Genomic DNA, 19,299 nt, shown 5'->3' with positions numbered 1-19,299 from the left:
GACTAAGACAGGGTGTTCACGGGGTCTTATAAAGTATTACAAGTTGATACACCAACTTGGGGAAAATTAAGGGCCTTAGAAAGTATTAAAAAGTCTTAATTGTGGTTTTATGAGGTATTAAGTTTCATAGGTATTCAAGCTTTGACCCAAATAATATCCATGAATGTTTATTTTCCTCCTTGCAGCTGTTCCCTGATTGGGACGTTAAACATTCAGCCGATTAAGTTCTAAGATAGAATAGAAAAGAATAGAATAGAGTTACTTTATTGATCCCAAACTGGAAAATTGTTGTGTTAACAGCAGAAATCGATGGAGTCAGTAGGAAAATACAAAAATTAAAAAGAATAAAATAAAAAAATACATTATGGCTCTAGTTACAATAAAATACAACAATAAGGATTGTGAACGGTATAAACACCAGCTATAAATAATGTCATTTCTAGTGTCATAAAGAGAAATTAAATACAACATTAAAGCAAATCACACAATCTCCAGCACATGTTCTAAATTTTAAAAATGATTAAATAATTTCTCATTTTCTTTAGCAAGTTGGCCTCGAATAACTGCTCTTTCTTGTTGTGGGAGTGTCATAAACCTGCCTTTAGTTTCATTTGTTCTTTCAAGCTTTATTCCTCCTTAGCTTATATCATTTCTGTAAAAATGTAAACTACACTAAAAAGTGGATGCCAACAACAACTGAAAGTTGCGATAAAGTCTTAAAGTTTTTTTAAAGGTTTGTGAAAAAGTCTTAAAAAGGTATTGAAATTAACCCCAGGATTTTAGCATATACCCTGTAATGTTTCATTCCTTGTTCTGCCCCAGTCTTACAAACAGAAATACATATTTAGTAAAATTAACTTTTTTTTCTCTGCATCTGCCATAAATGGCTTTGCAAAGCCCCGCCACCACCAAGCTAAACATTAATCTTAATAATGCTTAAAGATAAATGTCACATGAGTTTGCAGAAAACGCAACAAAACCTCAGTAAACTGGATCAGAACTTTGAAAGCCATCCATGGGTTTTTATGACATTTTATCTAATCCAGGGTGCAGCAGACTGGAGCACTCGTATCTTTACGTCCAGATCAATTACCAATTCAGATCAGTGAATCTTTGCAGCCCATCTGGCATCTGACACATGCTGACACGCTGTTAGCAACATGACAGGAATAGAAAGTGAGTGGAGATTTGTAAAACTAAGAATACTGGATGGAAATTTATACTTAAGCATGATGTCCCAATGTCATTTATGAAAACACCAGCCAATCTAATACTGATGCAGCCAGTGATTCAGACGTTTATCCAACCCATCAAGGAAAGGTTGGCAGATATGGGACAGTGGTAGTTGCCAGTATGGGGGCTAATAATATGAGTTATCAAAGTCCTTTCTGATGTGGCTTCTTTTTTCTTTTTTTTTTTTTTTTTTTGATCAAGAGGAAGACAAGCGGCCTAATGATGTAGGCGCACGCCCTGTTTTTAAAAGCTTTTACGACCATCACAGAGGTTGAAGTTTGACTCCTGGCCTCAAACATTTGCTGTCAGTCAGAGTAGCTAATTTCGCTATCGGCAGTGAGGAGATGTTAAGTCAGGAGTTCACCAAATCAGAGGCACAGCTCACCTGAATGACAGGCAGGCAGTCTATAGTATCAGATGACTGATATGTATGTTTTTAAGAACAGTTTTTGTACATTGCAACATTTTTTCTTAAGGCTGGTACACATGACAGGATTCTTCAAACCTTCACAAATTTAGTGATCACACACTTGATGATAACATAAGGTAGATTGCACAATATCTTTCTCTTTTGATCCAGTGTGTGATGTGCACTCTGGCTCACATCTTCTTCAAATTCTTTAGCAGAGTTTCAGCTTCTTCACGCTCAATATTCAAAATCTTGCGTAGTAAAACGCGACTTTGGTGTAAACAAACATGACAATTACGGAAAAAGTCGAGACTTTATGAATAACGGTGCGAGTTGGAGGTGAGTAAGGTTGTCACAGGTATTACAGATAGATTTCTTACTTCCTCTTCACACACAATGTCATTTGCGAACATCAGACAATCAGGCCTTTGCTGGCTTTGATCATAAGGGAAGATAGGGACAAAAATCAGCCGGATTATCCTGCAGTGTGTACTCTCCTTGAGGTTGCCGCCTCAGCTCAGAGTACGCGAAAGTTCTGGCATAGGGGTAGCCAACCAGTCAGAGAGCAAGAGCCACAAAAATTACTGTGGTACTACAAAGAGCCACATCACACATGTGGTCTTAGAAACGCACTTCCTCTCACATACAAATTAAATAATAAATAATGAAATGTTTGTAAGTGTGTTTAAATTAGTATTTAGAGCTGTGTCAAAGACAAATTTCTGTTTTTACTGCATGCAAGTTTCATCTTTCTATCTATCTTTCTAGAAAGCTATGAGCACATGAGCGATCGAGCAATTAAAAGGAGCACATGTAGAGAAAAGAAACTGAAACTTAAGTATCAATCTTATCACCCAAGTATTGATCAATGCTGAGCCCAACGTTGGCATTAATGCGTCAATATTTTAGATTGATCAGCACACCACTACTCATAACAATATACTCATATATATTTTTATGAATGGATTGAGGAGCCGCTTACTGAAAGGCAAAAAGCCATATGCGGCTCGCGAGGCACAGGTTGGCCACCCTTGTTCTGGCACAATATCATCCAAAAACTTTTGAGAAACCTTATGTTTTAGTTCATGTAATTTGGTTTTTTGAACTTAACATGGAATCAGATTTTAATACAACTAGCCAGATTGCTTTAAGTGTTTTAAAACCAGGCATTGAGAGTTTATATGAGAATGTTTATGTATTACGTACAGTACAGTAACTGTAAAGAGGAAGAGGAAGGTTATACTCGAAAGTTGTTTTTTCTCTCACAATCATTCCCTTTCCTCCATTACAACCATTGATTCACAGATTGATTTTCTCTGTGTGCGCAGACAAATACAGACAGCTGATCCATCCAGGTGCACAGTATTGTGTGCAGTTACCGTGTTAACATTCCTTTCAAATAGCCTGGTTTACCTACAGACTGAGAATAAAAGCCCATCACGTTGATGTCCCTGTGGCGATATCTATCTCCCTGCTCAGCAGAATCCTTGCTCCCCCAATGGTTTATTGAGGACGGCTCATAAGCATGTCAAATACCTGCTGTTAATGCTATTATCAAGTACTCAATGCACTGTAGGATTTTCTTATTTATACCTGGCTAAGGCGGAGCTCAGGTTAAGTGTATTTCCAGCTGGAGGAGAATCCTCTGCGAACAGCAGTCAGAGTCATTTCTGTTGTAGTGACTGGTTGAGTCTGATGTTTTTACACCTCATAATGTGGAGGTAGCTGAGCTGCTAACAGAGCTGACCTGCAGAGATAAGCTGTAAAAAATTCAGTCAGCTAAACCATAAAGTCATAATTGTCCTGTCAGAGGCAGTATGAAAGATTTTACAGATCATCTGATAAATGATATTTAATATAAGTGTTTATAATTTTATGGCGATGCCATTACAGATTTCTCTGTGGTTTTTGTTGCAGATACAGAGATATGAGTGACAGTGATTTATCATTATGTGTCCTGATTTCTACCTACTGAAGGAAGTAAAAACTGCTTTCATCTGATTTATGTAACGCACCTGGACTCCTTTCATATACTATCATATTCTTGTTTAACAGAAAAAAACTCTTAGTTTAGATTTTTTTTCATTGAGTTGCTGTTGTTTGTGTTTTGATCTCGCCTTTATCGTGTCAAAGTTGTTAGTTACCTCCCGGAGATTGCTCCTATGAAGTGTTTTTACATAAAATGTCTTCATCCTCACTTTTGAAAGGTAAGCGTTTCTTTGATATCGTTAGCCTAAAATCCCCAAATATGTTTTACTGCCTTTGCTCGGGTTTTGCCTTTGATGCTTCATTGACAGGTCATTGAGTTAATGAGCTGGTTGCTGCCGTGGAAAAGCAATCGACTGACTTTGAAGCCCTCAGCACTGCAAGGAATGATCTGCATCATCAAAATTTCTGAAGGAACTTGTTCCAAGCAAGAAAAAAAACAATCTGATCTGTATGCAGTATGAATTTCAGCCAGGACTGCACACAATACGAACTAGATTGGTAAACAAGTTATGAGTGCAGGAGGGGTTTCAGTGGCCCCATTGTGGGATTTTAGTGGAGCTCAGAAGCAGGTGGGTTTTTCCAAATGCATACAATCCAAACTAGCCGTGGTGCTTTTTTGTATTTCCCCTTGAAAATGTGCTGCACTGAAGCTGCAGTCAGGTAACATGTAGCTGTCATGACCTTGGTGAGATAGATACTCAGGGTGATGAACAGACTTCAGTTTACCTCTTGTGTTGCTGTGCTAGTTGTTGATGTACTGCCACGTGATTTTTGTTCTCTTGTCTCTGTAGTCTTTGCAGCTGTTACAGCCTCATATCAACACCTCCAAACTGTTAGAAACAAAGACACCCACTGTCCTCGATTAACATGACTAAAATGACTGAGGATCTTTATTTCCATTTCTTTTTCCAGCTTTCAGTATATTTAAAGCAGCCACTAATCACTGTGGACACGAGGAATTGAATTGAATGCATCAAACCAGCATCACTTTGACTGCCTCTCTGAAATTATCTAATCTGACCTGGCAGCTCTTAATGGCTTCTGATATATAATCCCTTCTCACAGCCGGCTCACCTCAGTCCGGGCTTTCACATTAGCAAACCACAGCATATTAATTAGAGCTGTAATTGATCAATTAACCACCATACAGAGGGTGAACCAAGCAAGTGTAAACATGAGTATGTACATGTGTTTCAGACTGAATACCTGTCACGTTTCTGCGTATCAGCCTGGGAGCTCATGTATTGTATGTTGACAGAAAAGACCACGTGAGAGGAGTGAAACCTTTTGTTGTGTTACTCAGCTCCATCCTTGGCTTGTTGCTCTCTCTACCTGTTTCATGTGGTCTGCGCTCCCTCCGGAGAAGCTTATATAACTCCATTAGAGCCTTTGCTGATTCTCCGGCTGTGTAATTTACAGTTTTACTCCCCTTTGTGTTACTTTGTGTCCTTCATCACGCTCTGCACCTGTGAGGCATTACCAAACTCAGGGATTGTCTTATCAACGCCTTTGTTCCCACCGGTGCTGGTAATGAATGTGGGAATTTGAGCCAGTTGAAATGGAGCATCTCCCCATGGGACAGGCTTAAGTTTTAATTAGCAAACTTAATGGGGCAGGGTGGGATCAACAAAGTGGGAGACGGCGATGCAAAGGGAAAAGTCTCCTACTGAAGCTAATGAGACTCCTGATTATGATGTGTGCAACCCCAGATAGATTTATTCCAAGAGTGTGTGAGCCACGGGCACAGGGTGACAGCCAGCCACGCCTTCATCCTTTTATGGTGGAGAAACAGCCTTATTACAAACTAAAGGAGCCTCTCTCAGGATGGTGGCTTTTGTGCTGGCATAGCTGTCTCTTTTGAGGATGAGCACAGGCGCTTGATCTTTATTAATCTACCTAATCTCAGATGATTACTCATTTGAGCTCAGACAGTGTCAAAGTCATCAATCAGGTAACCTAGTTAATCCTGATGGTATTAAAGATGACTTATCTTGCCAATCTCTGTCTTTCTTCTTAGTGGCCAAGGGACCAGCATCAGTTACGTAAGAGCTGTTTTGCAGCTGATGGCTATGTACCCTGCTTTTAATGATTTATAACCCACTAGTGAGTGTCAGCAGCACTCCACCTGAACGTTGCCGTGCAGAGACAGCCTCCAGTTCCTTTCAATTTCTAACCCTGTAATGGCACTCCTGTCCTTGTTCTGCTCCTGACTGCGTACGAAAGAGAGCAGACAACTTTAAAAGTAAAGTTTGCCAAAGACATAGTGAGAAACCAACACGAGGGAATCAGTGGCAAAAAGCTACTTCTTGTTAACCGAAAAAAAATGAAAGAAAAGTTAAGAATTGAGAAAATTTGCGATGGAGGAGGGAAGAAGAGCTGGTTAGATTGGTGAAATTGCAGCTATGGGCACAGAGTGATAGATCAGTGAGAGCTGCCAACCATCCCCGGCCAAGGACAAGACCACAAAATGAATTTTGTGTCGCTGTGATTGTGTTTATTTTGTTAGTTTAGAGAGATGGGGCTGTTTCTCAAAGGATTGCCCTCTGATATCCTCAAAAGCAGATGATTACTGCCTCCTCAGAATCCCATGTGCTCCCAAACAATCTTCCACCTCTGACACAATGTAAGACTGCACTGTTTTAAAGTCACATTGAATAATTTATTCTGTTCCCTCAATCTTTTGTTGGGCAGGTCTCTAGGCAGAAGTCTGCAGGCGGCTCAACATGGTGCAGGAGAAGAATGATGGGATAAACAAAGACGTGGTCCTTCCACCGATCCAGCAGAATAGACCCGCTGTAAGAACGCCGCCTGCATCACTCTCTCCAGCTGTCAGCTCCCACTTTCTCTCCGTGAACTCATCCCAAACTCTTTGTTCTTCACAATCACCAGAGAACATGCACAGCCCCATGTGATTAATTGTGTTTGATGTTTACCAAATCGCAGGATGTGGTTCATCAGTGAGTCACTCTGACCCATCAGACAGTAGACAGAATTTAATGGAATTAAGTTGAAATTTGGGGAAATATGCACATTCGCTCTGTGCGGCTAAATCTGAAGATTGCCAGAGGATTAATTTCTGTGTGTTAGATTGTGGACAGAAGCCTCGGGGATGTAGCGTCACATGTAAAAAGATGAAGGTTGAAACAAAACAGCTTCAACTAGTGTGGGGGATTGAGTGAGAGACCAGTGTTAATTTTGGCGCTTTGAATGTCATCTTTGTCTTTACACGCAAATGCAAATTAGTTAGTCACATTTTTGCTTTTTATAGTTTCTCCAGTGTCCGTTGATGGTAGCCTCAAACATTACAGCCTATTTTAGTAAGTGAAAGTCATTTAAGTCAAAGTCTTTTTCTTCTTTTAAATAATTTAACAAGCCCATGACTAAATTTAAACCAAAGTTTCACAATGTCCGAATCTGTATAGCAACATTTAACCTGTGTTATCTTTGGTTTCCTTAACTAAGTGGGCAAAATAAACAGAGATTATCCTGTCAGATTCTTCTGCAGGGAGAAGTTTCTTAAGAGCAGTTTTTCAAAGAAACCATTAAAATCCACAGCAGCAAAACAATAACTCATGTTCATCATCTGAGTAGCTGGTTTTGGCTCTGCCATTGAAGAGCATGGGGGAAAAATAATCATCAATAAAAATGAGAAAGGTGCATGAAAGCAATGAGATTTTTTACACATGTTGCAATTAAATTGCAACATTAACAATTTTTTTGTCAACTCATTCCGCTTGGTATAGGATACATTACTTATTTTTTGACAGACATATGAGACACTCAGGATTTTAAACATCTAGCAGGTGTTTGCTCACTACAAGCGTTATCTAATTTTCTAATTAACAAAAAAAAAACAAACATTAAGTTAATTAGTTTTTATTATGAGTTGTGTATTTTTTGGCTTCATTTTAGTGCCTCTTTCTTCCATGTGTGGAATAACATGGTGTCTTCTTTTGACCTTTATTAAATATCCACTTGTACATTCTGTTCTTTCGTCGGATAAAACAAACCAGAAATACAAACCCTGCTCTGCATAACCACCTCCAGACTCAGGCTCTAAACCTGACAGACTTTTATCTGTCTAATTTCAGTTCTTCTGGCGTTCATGTCTTGTGCTTATTTGTATTTCCGGCTGTGTGGCGTATCAATGCAGTGCTTTGTGGCGACTGAATGGCTCTGTTGTTGGATTCACTTCAGGACAGGAATGCTGGTCTTGGAAAGATTTAGAGATCCCTCCATCATTTAACATTGTTAAAACGCCTTAATTAAGTCAAAGTGAATTTTGCCATGTGTAACCTTATTGTCCAATCAGTGTCAATAGTACATTAAGCTAATTTAGGGACTAACATTCTTCACTCTTTTGATTCAGGAAGTTGAGCTCTTCTTCTTACAGTATCATGCCAGTGCTGTCTCTTTGTCCCAGAATGCACTGTGCATGAATAGCCTCCGCCCTTCATCTTTCTGTCTTCTTTTGTTCTGGTTCAAGCAATGGTCTAGGATCTGAAACCCAGTTTGGCTGATGAGACACATTTGAAAAACGCAGCCTCACTCACCCCTCCCCTCCATGTTCCAAGATCCCGCCCCCCAGCTTGTATGGCTCTTCTTCGCCTCCTAACATCACGCCCCCTCCGACAGAGCAAGAAGCCAGTCGGCAGAAAATGTAACAAACAGACAGTCACCCTCCTTTCTACACACAGTGGTAGCTTTTTCAATTGGACCGGCGCAATCAAAACCATGAATTAGCCGGCGAAGCAGGTCTGGCGTTGCCACTGCCAGCTGATCAGAGCAGAGCCGACTGCGGGCGAGGCTTTACCTTTCTCGGCATGTCTTCACCAGCTCAGTATACAATGCTAAAGATGTGTGGCTACCTTATGCTTAAATCTATTGACAGAGCAGACGTCATTAGCCAGTGTAGGCACAAACTAACCAGAGTTATTCAGCTGACATCTCCCACTGTGGTAAACAAAGTCATTACCTGTTCAACAGAAACTCAGCTGTCTCAGCGTCAGTCTTCAGTCCCAAATCCCTCTGCAGCTTTTTCCACCGGTCGTACATTTCCCCAGTATTCAGTCTCTGTTGGCACCTGTATCACTCATAATTCTACCTTGCTTCAGCCTTTTCCTTGAACTTTTTGTTTTCTTTCCTTCCCTGTGGAGGGTAACAGCAACAGCTTCCTGGTTTCTGTCTTCTCTGGCTCCATGACGCTTTGGTAGCTGAGCAGCTAGCTCACGTGAGAGGGGTAGTGGGGAAGGACGAGGTGGGACCATGGGCATGACGGTGCAAAGCGAGGGAGACAGGAGATTGGATGGACTCACGAGGCAATCCGAACTGCGCATGCCATGAGCGGTTTGAATTGGTCAACTAGTATGCAGCTTTGCAGCGGATATACTGAATGGATTTTTTTGTTCTTTTTGGTTTTTATATTGTGTAGATTGGACCATAGGACCATAACAGCCCTATAAACGGTGTTATTAAGATGTACAAAGCTTCCAAATCGTACACCATAGCTTTAACAAAACAGTAACCATGTTATTATTTTGACAGAGGGGTTAGAATCTGGTTTTAGACTGATAACTCTAAAGTTTTTCCTTCAGCGTTTATCATCTGTTGTCATCCTCACACTTTTTTTTTAATTTTTTTATCATACTCCAGCTTCAGGATGAACTCGCAGTTGAATTTGAATAATTGATCGTTGTCTCTTAGATTTGTCATCACACTAATGTTTAATCTTTAAATTGACCTCCTCTTAACAAGATACTACTTTCGTCAGCTTCTCTGGTCCCTGGAATCCATCATCATGAATTAAAGAAAAGAAAGTGTGAGTGTTTGGCTTAACAAGATGTATGAGCTCATTGAGAATAAACTGGGTTATCAATCTAAATCCAAACACCCCGCTTAACACACATTCAGTACATGCTTATTAATTAGTATGGTGGCTGTTTGTTATCATAACCCAAATAGTTGTACATGGACCAGCAATGTAGAGAAGAGAGGAGACCTTAAGTCTGGTTGATTAGTATACAGCACACAGTGTGGCCTGTTCTTCAGTGCAGGAGCTGTTTATGCCTGATGTGCACTGATTGCCTGATACTGGCTCTCATATGGGCCCTCTATTAATATTTACTGCGCCGCAAGTCATTGCACGCTGCTGTGGGCTCAGACTTAACCCAATCACAGCAACACAAAAATCATAACAAAAACAAAATGAGATCAAGAGTAAAGAGCCCAAACAGTCAAACTTCTTTTTTTGATGTCGTCTGTTTGCAGGCTCTGCTGTATCACTGAGGAGCCGTGAAATCAGATGGAGCCCAAACATTGCTGCATGGCTTAATTTTTTGTATAGGGGGGCAAATACACCAACAGAACTAGCCCTGTGGCTTTCCTTCACAACAAGGGAGGATTTTACAAATGCTCAACTGTGAAGCAAGCCGATGTAATTACACTTTAGAAGCTACTTTGCACACATGGGTAGAATTGTATATTTCTGTATGAGGATGAATTGTTATGTGTGGTTGTGTCTTCTTTGATCCCACAGCTCTGCTGTCAAAGAGAGGTCCTTGTCAGGCCTGTATTAGCATGTTAACAATTAAGTTGGAACTCCAGTGTCATAAAAGACATGTTCAATCTCCTGTTGAAATTTATTTTGTGAAATCAAGTTTCTCTGACTTAAACATAAATTACAGAGAAGAATTATTGTGTGAACAACATGAAATCAAGTAAATATAACTAGAAGCAAACTTTAAAGTGATACTGCGGGATGGAACAAGTTGGGTCCTATCACAAGGTTCAGGGCAGAAATTACCCCTACAGCAGTGATTTTGTGCCCAGGGCGCATGCACCAAACACCCCCTCCCAATGGACTCCCACCGAAAATGTCTGATAACGGTCTGCATTCACGCTTTATTTCAGCGCGTTACTTTCACACAAGAACACCTCTAAATAAGGCTCTTGTTCTTATCGTGTCGTAAAACAGAGCTACCTCTGCTGCAGAGCCACAGCTGGCTACGAGGCGCTCGCCGCTTAGTGTATCAGTCTGCGTGCGCGGCGTGCCAGATATAAACAAATGCAGGTAGTCTGCCGGGACGAATTATGCAATAACTTCGTAAAGATGAGTGATTATGAGAGCGAGGACGACCTGCCGTTCACTTTGAATGAAGCGTGAATGCAGATGGATGTCAGATTTTTTCGGTGGGAGTCCGTTTATTTGTGTTTTTGGTCAAGTAAAATATGGCCCCGTCTGAGTGCAGAGGAAACCGGCAGAGGAGCAGGGAGGGGGTCTTTGGTGCGTCCGCCCTGGGCTTCTGCTGCACAAAAACACTGCTGTTGGGGTAATTTCTGCCCTAAACCTTGTGATAGGACCCAACTCGTTCCATCCCGGAGTATCACTTTAAACTAAAAGCATGCAAGTTTAAGGATTCAGGTAGACACGTACCCATCAATCAGCTGGTCGACTGATCGGTGCCGATTTAATTTGAGGGGATCGGTGGTCTGCCCATCCTTATGTATGAAACTAATCTTATATACCTCCGGGAAGGTCTGACAGACAGTCATTGTTGCTCTTTGCTCTGAGACCTAAAACTCAGGACACTTTATTGGTTGTTTAAATTGAAACATAAAGATTTTAATGTTTCACAGGTATTGTTCAATGATTTTCAATAAAATAAGATTGGAACATTGAAGGTATATGCTGTTAGTTGTAAAAAAAAAAAATTTCGGTATCAGCAGGTCAGACTTTTTAAAGATCGGTGATTGGCTAGAAAATTGTGACCGGTGCACCTAGATTCAGGGGTTACTGAGTAAACAGACTCCAAAGTGGGGGTGTAGATGTGAAGAACTGTGAATGTTAGTTATGGGTTTGTCCCTTATTTTGAATATCTTATTCATCTATTTCAAATGTAGATACAGCAAGTTGTTTCCAGCCTTTCTGAAGTGATACCTTTTTGTTTAATTGGGTTTCTCTTCTTCTTAGCTTTCTTGGGAAATGAAGATCAAGAAGAAGCTGAAGACAGTGCCTCCCTGCCTGGGCAAGTTCAGGCCAATTGTTGGCCAGTGCTGCCACCGGTGCACCCCAGACAGTCTGGTGAGTGAGCAAACCAGAGGCTGGAGAAGGTTAAGAGAGAGCAAGCAGAGGAAAGTAAAGGTTAAAATCAAATTAATGAAATAAGGGAGGACGGCTGTATGTTGATACCATCCAACAAATCTCATTTGTGCCTGGTGATTTGCTTCCAAGAAACCAACTCTAACCCAGTCTGAAAACACAATGACCTTCATGACACATGCATGACTCATACAATGTGCAGCTTTATCACAGCACAATGCCACAAATGCTGCAAGTTTTGAGTGAGCGTGACCACGGGAATGTTTTTTGACCGTGAATTGAACTGCCAGCCCATGACCTGCAAACCCCATTTATTCACCTGCAAGATTGTTTGAGAGCAACCAACCTGTCAGCTGTGGAAAAAAAAGCACATTTATGAGAGCTACAGGTTATTGTGACCAGTTCAGGCCACACTCGTGTTACAACTATGTTGTTAAGTCTACATTTTAAGACATAGTATGAAATACACAGAAGGTAAAGCTCAAATACTGTAAAGAAGCACTCACTGGTAGAGATTTAAACCCATTTGCACAGAAAGAGATATTTTATTGTGTAAAACTAGAGAAGAAAGATTTGTGCTCCCTTTTCTGCCACTTTGTTCAATTCTGAGTTCAATGAAATGGATTGTGCCCGCTTGAGCTCCTTCTAGGTTGACACTACCTCCCACGTCATCTGTCTTTGTTTGTTCTCTCGTCACGGTTCAGAGCAAGAAACTTGGACCAAACTCCTCCCTTGGCTTCCACAATGTGCTCAGTGTCAATGAGACTCACACTAGGTATTGATGGTATCCACAGTTTGTCCCTACACACACACACACACACACGCACACCATGAACTTTTTCTGCCTCTTCATTTTTGTTTTTCTGTTGTAGGTACCGAGGCTGGCTGGTGCGGAGGGTGTGCTGCCTGCTGTTTGTGAGTGGGTGCAAGGTTTACGCAAGTCCTGTTAGCAACAGACTGGAGAGAGTCTGTCAAAGCAACAGGTACCTGAGGCGAACAAGGAGGAGGTGGTAGAGGAGGAGCGATGCCAAGGGGGAGTAAATAAATGATAGGGAGAGATAAAGAAAATGAAACCAGTTCAAGGAGGGAAAGAGAAAGGAAGAAAGGAGATAAGAGACACAAACAAAGATATCGAAAATGAAGGCTATCACGGGGTCTGTGCACAGAGAATGAAAGAGGATAACTTTGGACGGTCGTCACACTCTTCTTATCTCTGTCACAAAGTCTCCAGTTTGTATTTCTTGTTCCCTCTCTCCCTTGGCATAATTGAATTTAACCTTTACGTAACCTCTTTACTCATGGATCTCGTTGTTGTTGTTTTACTGGAAGGGAGGGTGTTTGTCAGTGTGGAGCACAAGAGAGGCTTTGTGTTGTGTTATCCCTGCTGTCCTGTGACCATGTGTTTCAGGGTGAAGGAGGCGCTCACAGCGGAGAATAAAGCACCTGAGGGGGGAGACAGCCAAGGGCAGACCAACCTCCTCTCACCATGTCTCCCCCTCATTAACACCTGCATCTCTGCCAGCCTCTTACGGTGTGTGATTGTTTGTGTGTGGGCCTGTGGGCAAAGACAGGGATCAAATATTGTCTCTTGACTGTTGTGCACTCTGTAACTGTGCCACTTAAAAGCAGGGCAAAACTACACAGGGTCTATTCTACAGTGTCAGTGGCCATAGTTAAATAGCCCTATTTTCCATTCAGAGTCCGTTTAACAGCCCAAACACATTAAAAAACTCCATAAAAAATTCAACAAGTAGGAGAGAAGCTGAAGAGAGGGAGATTTTAAACTTTTCAGAAAAATAGTCTTTTATGCTTTTTATTTCTCTTCCCTTGTTGTTTCTCCACAACCAAAAGATGGCCGCTTCCAGTCTGAGTTTTGAACAAAATATGATTGGCATCTTGACATTTTGTTAAAAAAAGGATATATTGTTCTGGAAGATGAATCCTGATCTGTTCATAACTTGGTGACATAAGACTGGTGACATTGGCCCTCATTTATCAATCTTGCGTGGGAATTGGTGCAGATCTAGGTGTAAAAATCAGCTTACTGCAACGTTTGCATGTGATTTATAACACGTGCGTACCAGGACCAATCACGGCGTACGCCTGATCAGGTGTTCATAAATGTGGCGGCTGAAAACAGTCTTAATTTACATAAACGCCCCTGAAAATTTAAGGTGCAGCTGGCCGGACACACGGAATTTATGTCATGAAGAGACGTATTACAGGACAAATCAATCAATCAATCTTTATTTATATAGCGCCAAATCATAACAAATGTTATTTCAAGACACTTTACAAAAACATTTACAGGTCTAGACCCGTAAATGTTAATAAAATTTTATTAGCAGAAGCCCAACATCAAGACAAGATAAGGAGTCTTATCTTATCTTAATCCACCATGAGTACAGGACTTTGCAGCATTTAGCAAGTTACAATGGCAAGGAAAAACTTCCCTTTAACGGGCAGAAACCTCGGACAGAACCAGACTCATGTTAGACAGACATCTGTCTCGACGACAAAGGAAATTTCCCCGTGCTGCGGATCGACAACGCCATAGCAACAGGTGTAGAGAGAAATGACGCTGTGTTATTTAGCAGCTGGAAAAGTGGCCTTAGAGCAAGTCAGAAAAACCTCATCTGCAAGGAAATCACTGCAGCTGTCAGCAGCATGGATGTGACAAACTAAACAGCAGAGTTTTAAACATTTGATTTACACAGCCCTCATTTATATCTTGATTAATTCATCCGTGATATTTGACTATTAGAAGTCACAATGTTATCAAACGTTTCCCTTCAGGTCCAGAAACGTTGAAAGTTGCCTTTAAAGATGTGTTTAAGCTCTGAAAGAAGCTGCTGACTCCACCATGAGCCTGTCACAGACTGAGGAGGGAGTGGAGCTAAAGTGTGGCGATTGCGCGCAGTTATGCACGGGTACATCGGAATTTAAAGGGGACATATTATGCTTGTTTCTCCTTTTCACTATCCCAGACTAGGATACCTGTAAAGCATTTCTGCCCTCAGTACAAGTCATTTAGTTCCTTCATTGCCCCACAATAGAGTTCTCAATATCCTCAGTTTAGACCATTCTGAAGATCTTGTTGAAACGCTCCGTTTCGAGAATGACCTCCAGTAACCTCGCAACATCACAGCCCTTTGTGCTCTGATTGGTCAGTTCTATCAGAGGGGTGGAGGGGGTAGAGCCAGGGGGCAGTTTTTGCAGCATGGCAGTATTTACAAAATCGCCATATTGGATGGGGCAGACTGAGCGAGTTTGCTGTTTGCCAAAACTTAACCGTAAGGCATTGATAGCAGTAATAAAATGGCAGAGTGTAGGATACGTCCTTTTGTATTGGACCCCGAGTCAGACCCGGACGGTTCTGCAGCTCAGGAGGAAGAAAATCCACCTCGACACAGATCATCTCAGGACGCTTCAGTGTGGTGAGTCAAACCGGTACTGTAACATGTATAGTTTATACGTTTATACTCGGCTCTTGGTGGGTGTATCCCTTGGTGGCGGTTGTGTGACTAACTGACATCACAGAGGAGGAGCTGCTTTATCAGATTACTCCAATAAAAAGAGAGGATCCTCGTGTCGTCACGAAGGTCGAAATCTCTCTGCCAAATGGCAATGACCTATTTTCAGAGGCATCAAATTTCGTTCTAGGATATCAGGAAAAATACAATATCTCATTTTTTGAAAATTCAGAGAGTGAAAGGTCTTGTTTTCAAATGTATTATATTATATGCAAGTATTAAATCAGGGATCAGCATGATATGTCCCTTTTAATGATTATTTGTACCACGGGATGAGCAGGTTGTTTGTGATACCATGTAAATAAACAGCGTTTTGTTATGAAAAAGTCACTATGTAACACACACCGGTCACGTTTATGATATTGTGACAAATCCAGGCTTAAAGTTTGATACAGTGTCGTCTGAATGTTCTCTGCGGAGACTTTATCATGGACATAGGAGTGTTTTAAAACTGTTAACAGCATCTCTATTTTTTCTTTTTTTTTTATGTAAACCGGTGAAGGAAACACTTTTTTTTTTATATGGACTAATCAGCTGACAGTTCGCGCTGCTGCTTTTTCATAGCGATGCATTTTAAAGATTGGTGGAAGAAGAGTGAAAGGTTAGAAACCTTTTGTTGCGTCATTTATCACAATTCAACAATCTAGATATTAATCTAAGAACATCAGTGTTTCTGTCGGAAAACGTTTTGCGCTCACATGATCGAATAATTCTCCTCCATAGACGGATTTCCCTCGCTGCACCGTGCTGCCCAATGGCATGAAACTTGCGTACACAAACTCAGACTTGTCGCGGGATTTGAGCGTACCCAACACCCACGTCCGGATTGATAAATGCCGATCTGTGCATGGAAAGGAGCGTACACCCATTTTGGGCATACGCATGTTTGATAATTGAGGGCCATTGTGTGTTTTCCAAATTCTTCAGTAAGAACAGTATTCTACAGAATTGTACCCCTTAGCCCTCCAGCTTTGTCTTACTCTTTTGTCTTACCTCTTCCCTTTGGCGCTCTGTTTTAAGTGCCAAAGGGAAAGCGTACAAACACATCCCAAAGACACAAGACGCCACTTGATCCCTGTTACGTCATCACCTTTAGCCACTTGCTGGCTGTGTCGTAGGCAGATGTGGTTGTTCCTTTGCTTCCAAGATACTGTCTCTCAAGATGTTAACCTTTGCTTTGGCCCTTTGATTTGCTTTAATATGTACACATAGTAGTATAGGATTAAAATCTGATAAAAACGTGAGAGTCATTACAAGGAAAATAATCAGACATGCTTTCTTCGGTCATCGCTCTTGATCTTGTCAGTGGGTGTGGTGTATTATGGGAAAATTCTCATACTCCTTCATTCAAAGGGAAGTCCTGGTTTGTCTTTTTTTTTCAAAAACTGTGTGGCCCTTACCCTTAACCTTATAAAGAATTCGGATACCCCCTCTCGAAAGGTGAACGCACGAAACCAGGGACTAAGGGGTGCTATAAGGATTTATAAGAATTGCCCATAGTCATAGATAACTAGAGGTAACTATTAGTGCAGACGTATTTTGGGCTATGTTGTCAGAACTTTGTATAACTCATTCCTCAACACCACACATTGCTGTCATGTCTTGTCATGGTTAATGTTACGCTGGATTTGAACATAGTAGTCTATTCTCAGTCAGCAGCAAACACACTGTCAGTCTGGGGGAAAACATCATCAGATAACCATATCAGCAACCAAAGATTACACCATGGTGCCATGTTACGAATGGTTTATACTTTTCTTTGATGATTCTGCTGATTTATCTGGTTTCAAAAGTTTACCTCCTCAAGGCTCAAGATAGAAGTGAAATACAGGTTGAAGCAGTCAGAAAAACTTTTAGAAACAGACTTCTGACCTTTGTATTTTCAGGGGAGCAGATCAGTTTAACTTGTGAACAGAAGTTATAGAATAATAATAATAGCCTTGTGTTGTGCCACAGCAAAGAGCTTCTTCAGAGAACGAAAAGGAAAAAAAGTTTTTTTCTGTTCATCAGTCATAATACCAAACACAAAAAGCAGCAAAATTGCCATTTAGCCAAGATGGACCAAAACATTACTTCAAATTCTCTCACCTTTGTAAATGTGTTGTCAAACTTTGTCACTGGTGACCAAAATTTGAGGCACAGTAATTAAATTTCTCTGTGAGGGAATTGTTCTTATTTCTCTATGAATGGGCTTGTATCTTTTGACTTTTTTCAAATAAGGAACAAAGTTTTATCCAACTGAGTTGCTCAAAACCAAGAGACTGTCGAAGCCAGTCTTGGGAAGAGCTCCAAATGGCACTCATCTAACATTTTGAAAATGACAAATTCAATTTAGGACCTTGGATCCAAAAATAAGCCCCCCTCTTGGCTATTCACTGGTTTGACAGGAAGAAAACAATAATTTAAAAAAAGGAATACAAGTACAGAAAAACACCACTGTCTCAGAGTGGTGCAACTTTTAAAATAAAACATGAACTGTGTTTCAGAAAGTGTAGTAGTCATGTATGTTAGATAGAAAAGCTGTTCACACACAAGTATCTCTCAGGCATTCATCACTCATCCCAAGATGACTGACAGCTGTGGAGGCATAAACTTGTCCATGGGCAGTGGAAGAAATGCAACAGACTTGGATTGCTCCTGGCAAAAGATGTGTGATTTAAAATTGAAGTTGGATGTTTTGACTGGCAGGTCTTAAGAGCCTGTTCCTGCAGACACAGACAGCATTAGATTTCTGTAAATATCCACTAAACTGCAGTGGAAAGTTCAAGTTTTCCCCTTAAGAAACTTTCCTGACTTCTCTTTCTATCTCTCTATAAAATCTGCCCTCTTCTGTCCTTCTTCTCTTCTTCCTTCTCACTCCCTGCTCCTCATTACAGCCTCACCCCCGATCTTTAAGTACAGCTGTCACCTTAACACACTGCTTTTTATCGTTTTCCATTGTCACACTTTCTCCATACCATCAGTTTCTCTCTTATCTTTATCCCTTCTCTGGCTTTATTCTCCTACTCCCTTCCATCAAATTTACATGTTTTCAGACTGAGTTTCCTCTTTCTTTGCCAAAGCTCTCCTGCACTTTGCATCTCATTATTGTGCTGCTATTTTTTTAGCCTCATTACTATGTCGATTATTCCATTGTGCACATTCTTCTTGGTATCTCCAGTTATTAATTTTACCATCTTCTTTCTCCCTCGTTTCTTTACATCTCTCCACCCACTCTCCTCCCCTCTCTAGGTTCTTGGGCTGGTTGATGCTGAAGATATTTCCGTCCATATTTGACTGTATACAAGTTGACCTCAACCATCTGCCGGCTTTGCAAAGAGCTTCCCAAGAGGTGAAAATATCCACATATACACATAAAGACAGCCCATAACTTCTACTCAACTCTTCAGCAAAAGTTGGAGCCCGCATCGATTTTTAGCACTGGTCCTCTGATGTTTTGGCTCCACTTTCAGGTGTAAGACAGTGCTGTGCTCAGCCCTCTAATGAGCTGGAACATGGCTTAATCCGTGTTTTTACACTCATCCACTACTGAACATTTCAAGGTAAACAGTCTGAAGAACATTTGTCGGTGAGAAAAACCATTTAAATGTATGGTTGATTGTTTAAGTCTTGAAAAACACATCTCTTTGCCTTCTTACTCTTGATTATTCTCGTTTATTCTCCTAAAGACTTCACAACTCTAATTACATGGTTCGCTAGATAAATACAAGTAAATAAGTCTGATTCACGCTGCTGTTGCAGAGGTTCAAGATGGGCTTGAATGAATTCAGTGAACTATGTCCCCGGCTGAGATCTCACTGAAATAGATTAAATTACACAAAGAGAGGCAAAGCCACCAGGAAATGTCTCTGAAGATGCTTTCACTTTCAAAGGTTGTCTGTATGTTGCCACCACCTATTCACAATTTCTATTCATGTGCAAAGCTTCCCTGTTGCTGGTAAGTAATGGTGTGTCCAGATGCATTTTATCTTAGACATGGAAATGGGCTCTCTCTTTTTCTACTAAGGAGGTTAAAGTGATTGGCTTGATTTAATCCA

At 40.9% G+C, this 19,299-nt stretch overlaps 1 protein-coding gene across 2 annotated transcripts in view; it reads left to right on the top strand.

Moving 5' to 3' along the window:
* Positions 1-19,299, top strand: part of gpat2 (glycerol-3-phosphate acyltransferase 2, mitochondrial) — a 135,608-nt gene that overhangs the window by 82,872 nt on the left and 33,437 nt on the right. For both annotated transcript variants that reach the window (XM_074670409.1, XM_074670408.1), the window contains 6 exons: positions 6,323-6,426; positions 11,601-11,711; positions 12,434-12,504; positions 12,602-12,712; positions 13,138-13,260; positions 18,494-18,593. In XM_074670409.1, the coding sequence (XP_074526510.1) occupies positions 6,355-6,426; positions 11,601-11,711; positions 12,434-12,504; positions 12,602-12,712; positions 13,138-13,260; positions 18,494-18,593 (588 nt within the window). In that variant the 5' untranslated portion in view covers positions 6,323-6,354. The remainder of the gene's footprint in view (positions 1-6,322; positions 6,427-11,600; positions 11,712-12,433; positions 12,505-12,601; positions 12,713-13,137; positions 13,261-18,493; positions 18,594-19,299) is intronic.

This window comes from Halichoeres trimaculatus, unplaced genomic scaffold (genome assembly GCF_033239565.1).
Source record: "Halichoeres trimaculatus isolate MK-OKI-2021-1 unplaced genomic scaffold, fHalTri1.1 fHalTri1_scaffold_5, whole genome shotgun sequence".
In the NCBI taxonomy this organism is placed as follows: domain Eukaryota; kingdom Metazoa; phylum Chordata; class Actinopteri; order Labriformes; family Labridae; genus Halichoeres; species Halichoeres trimaculatus.
This window is presented reverse-complemented; position numbering and strand designations above follow the sequence as displayed.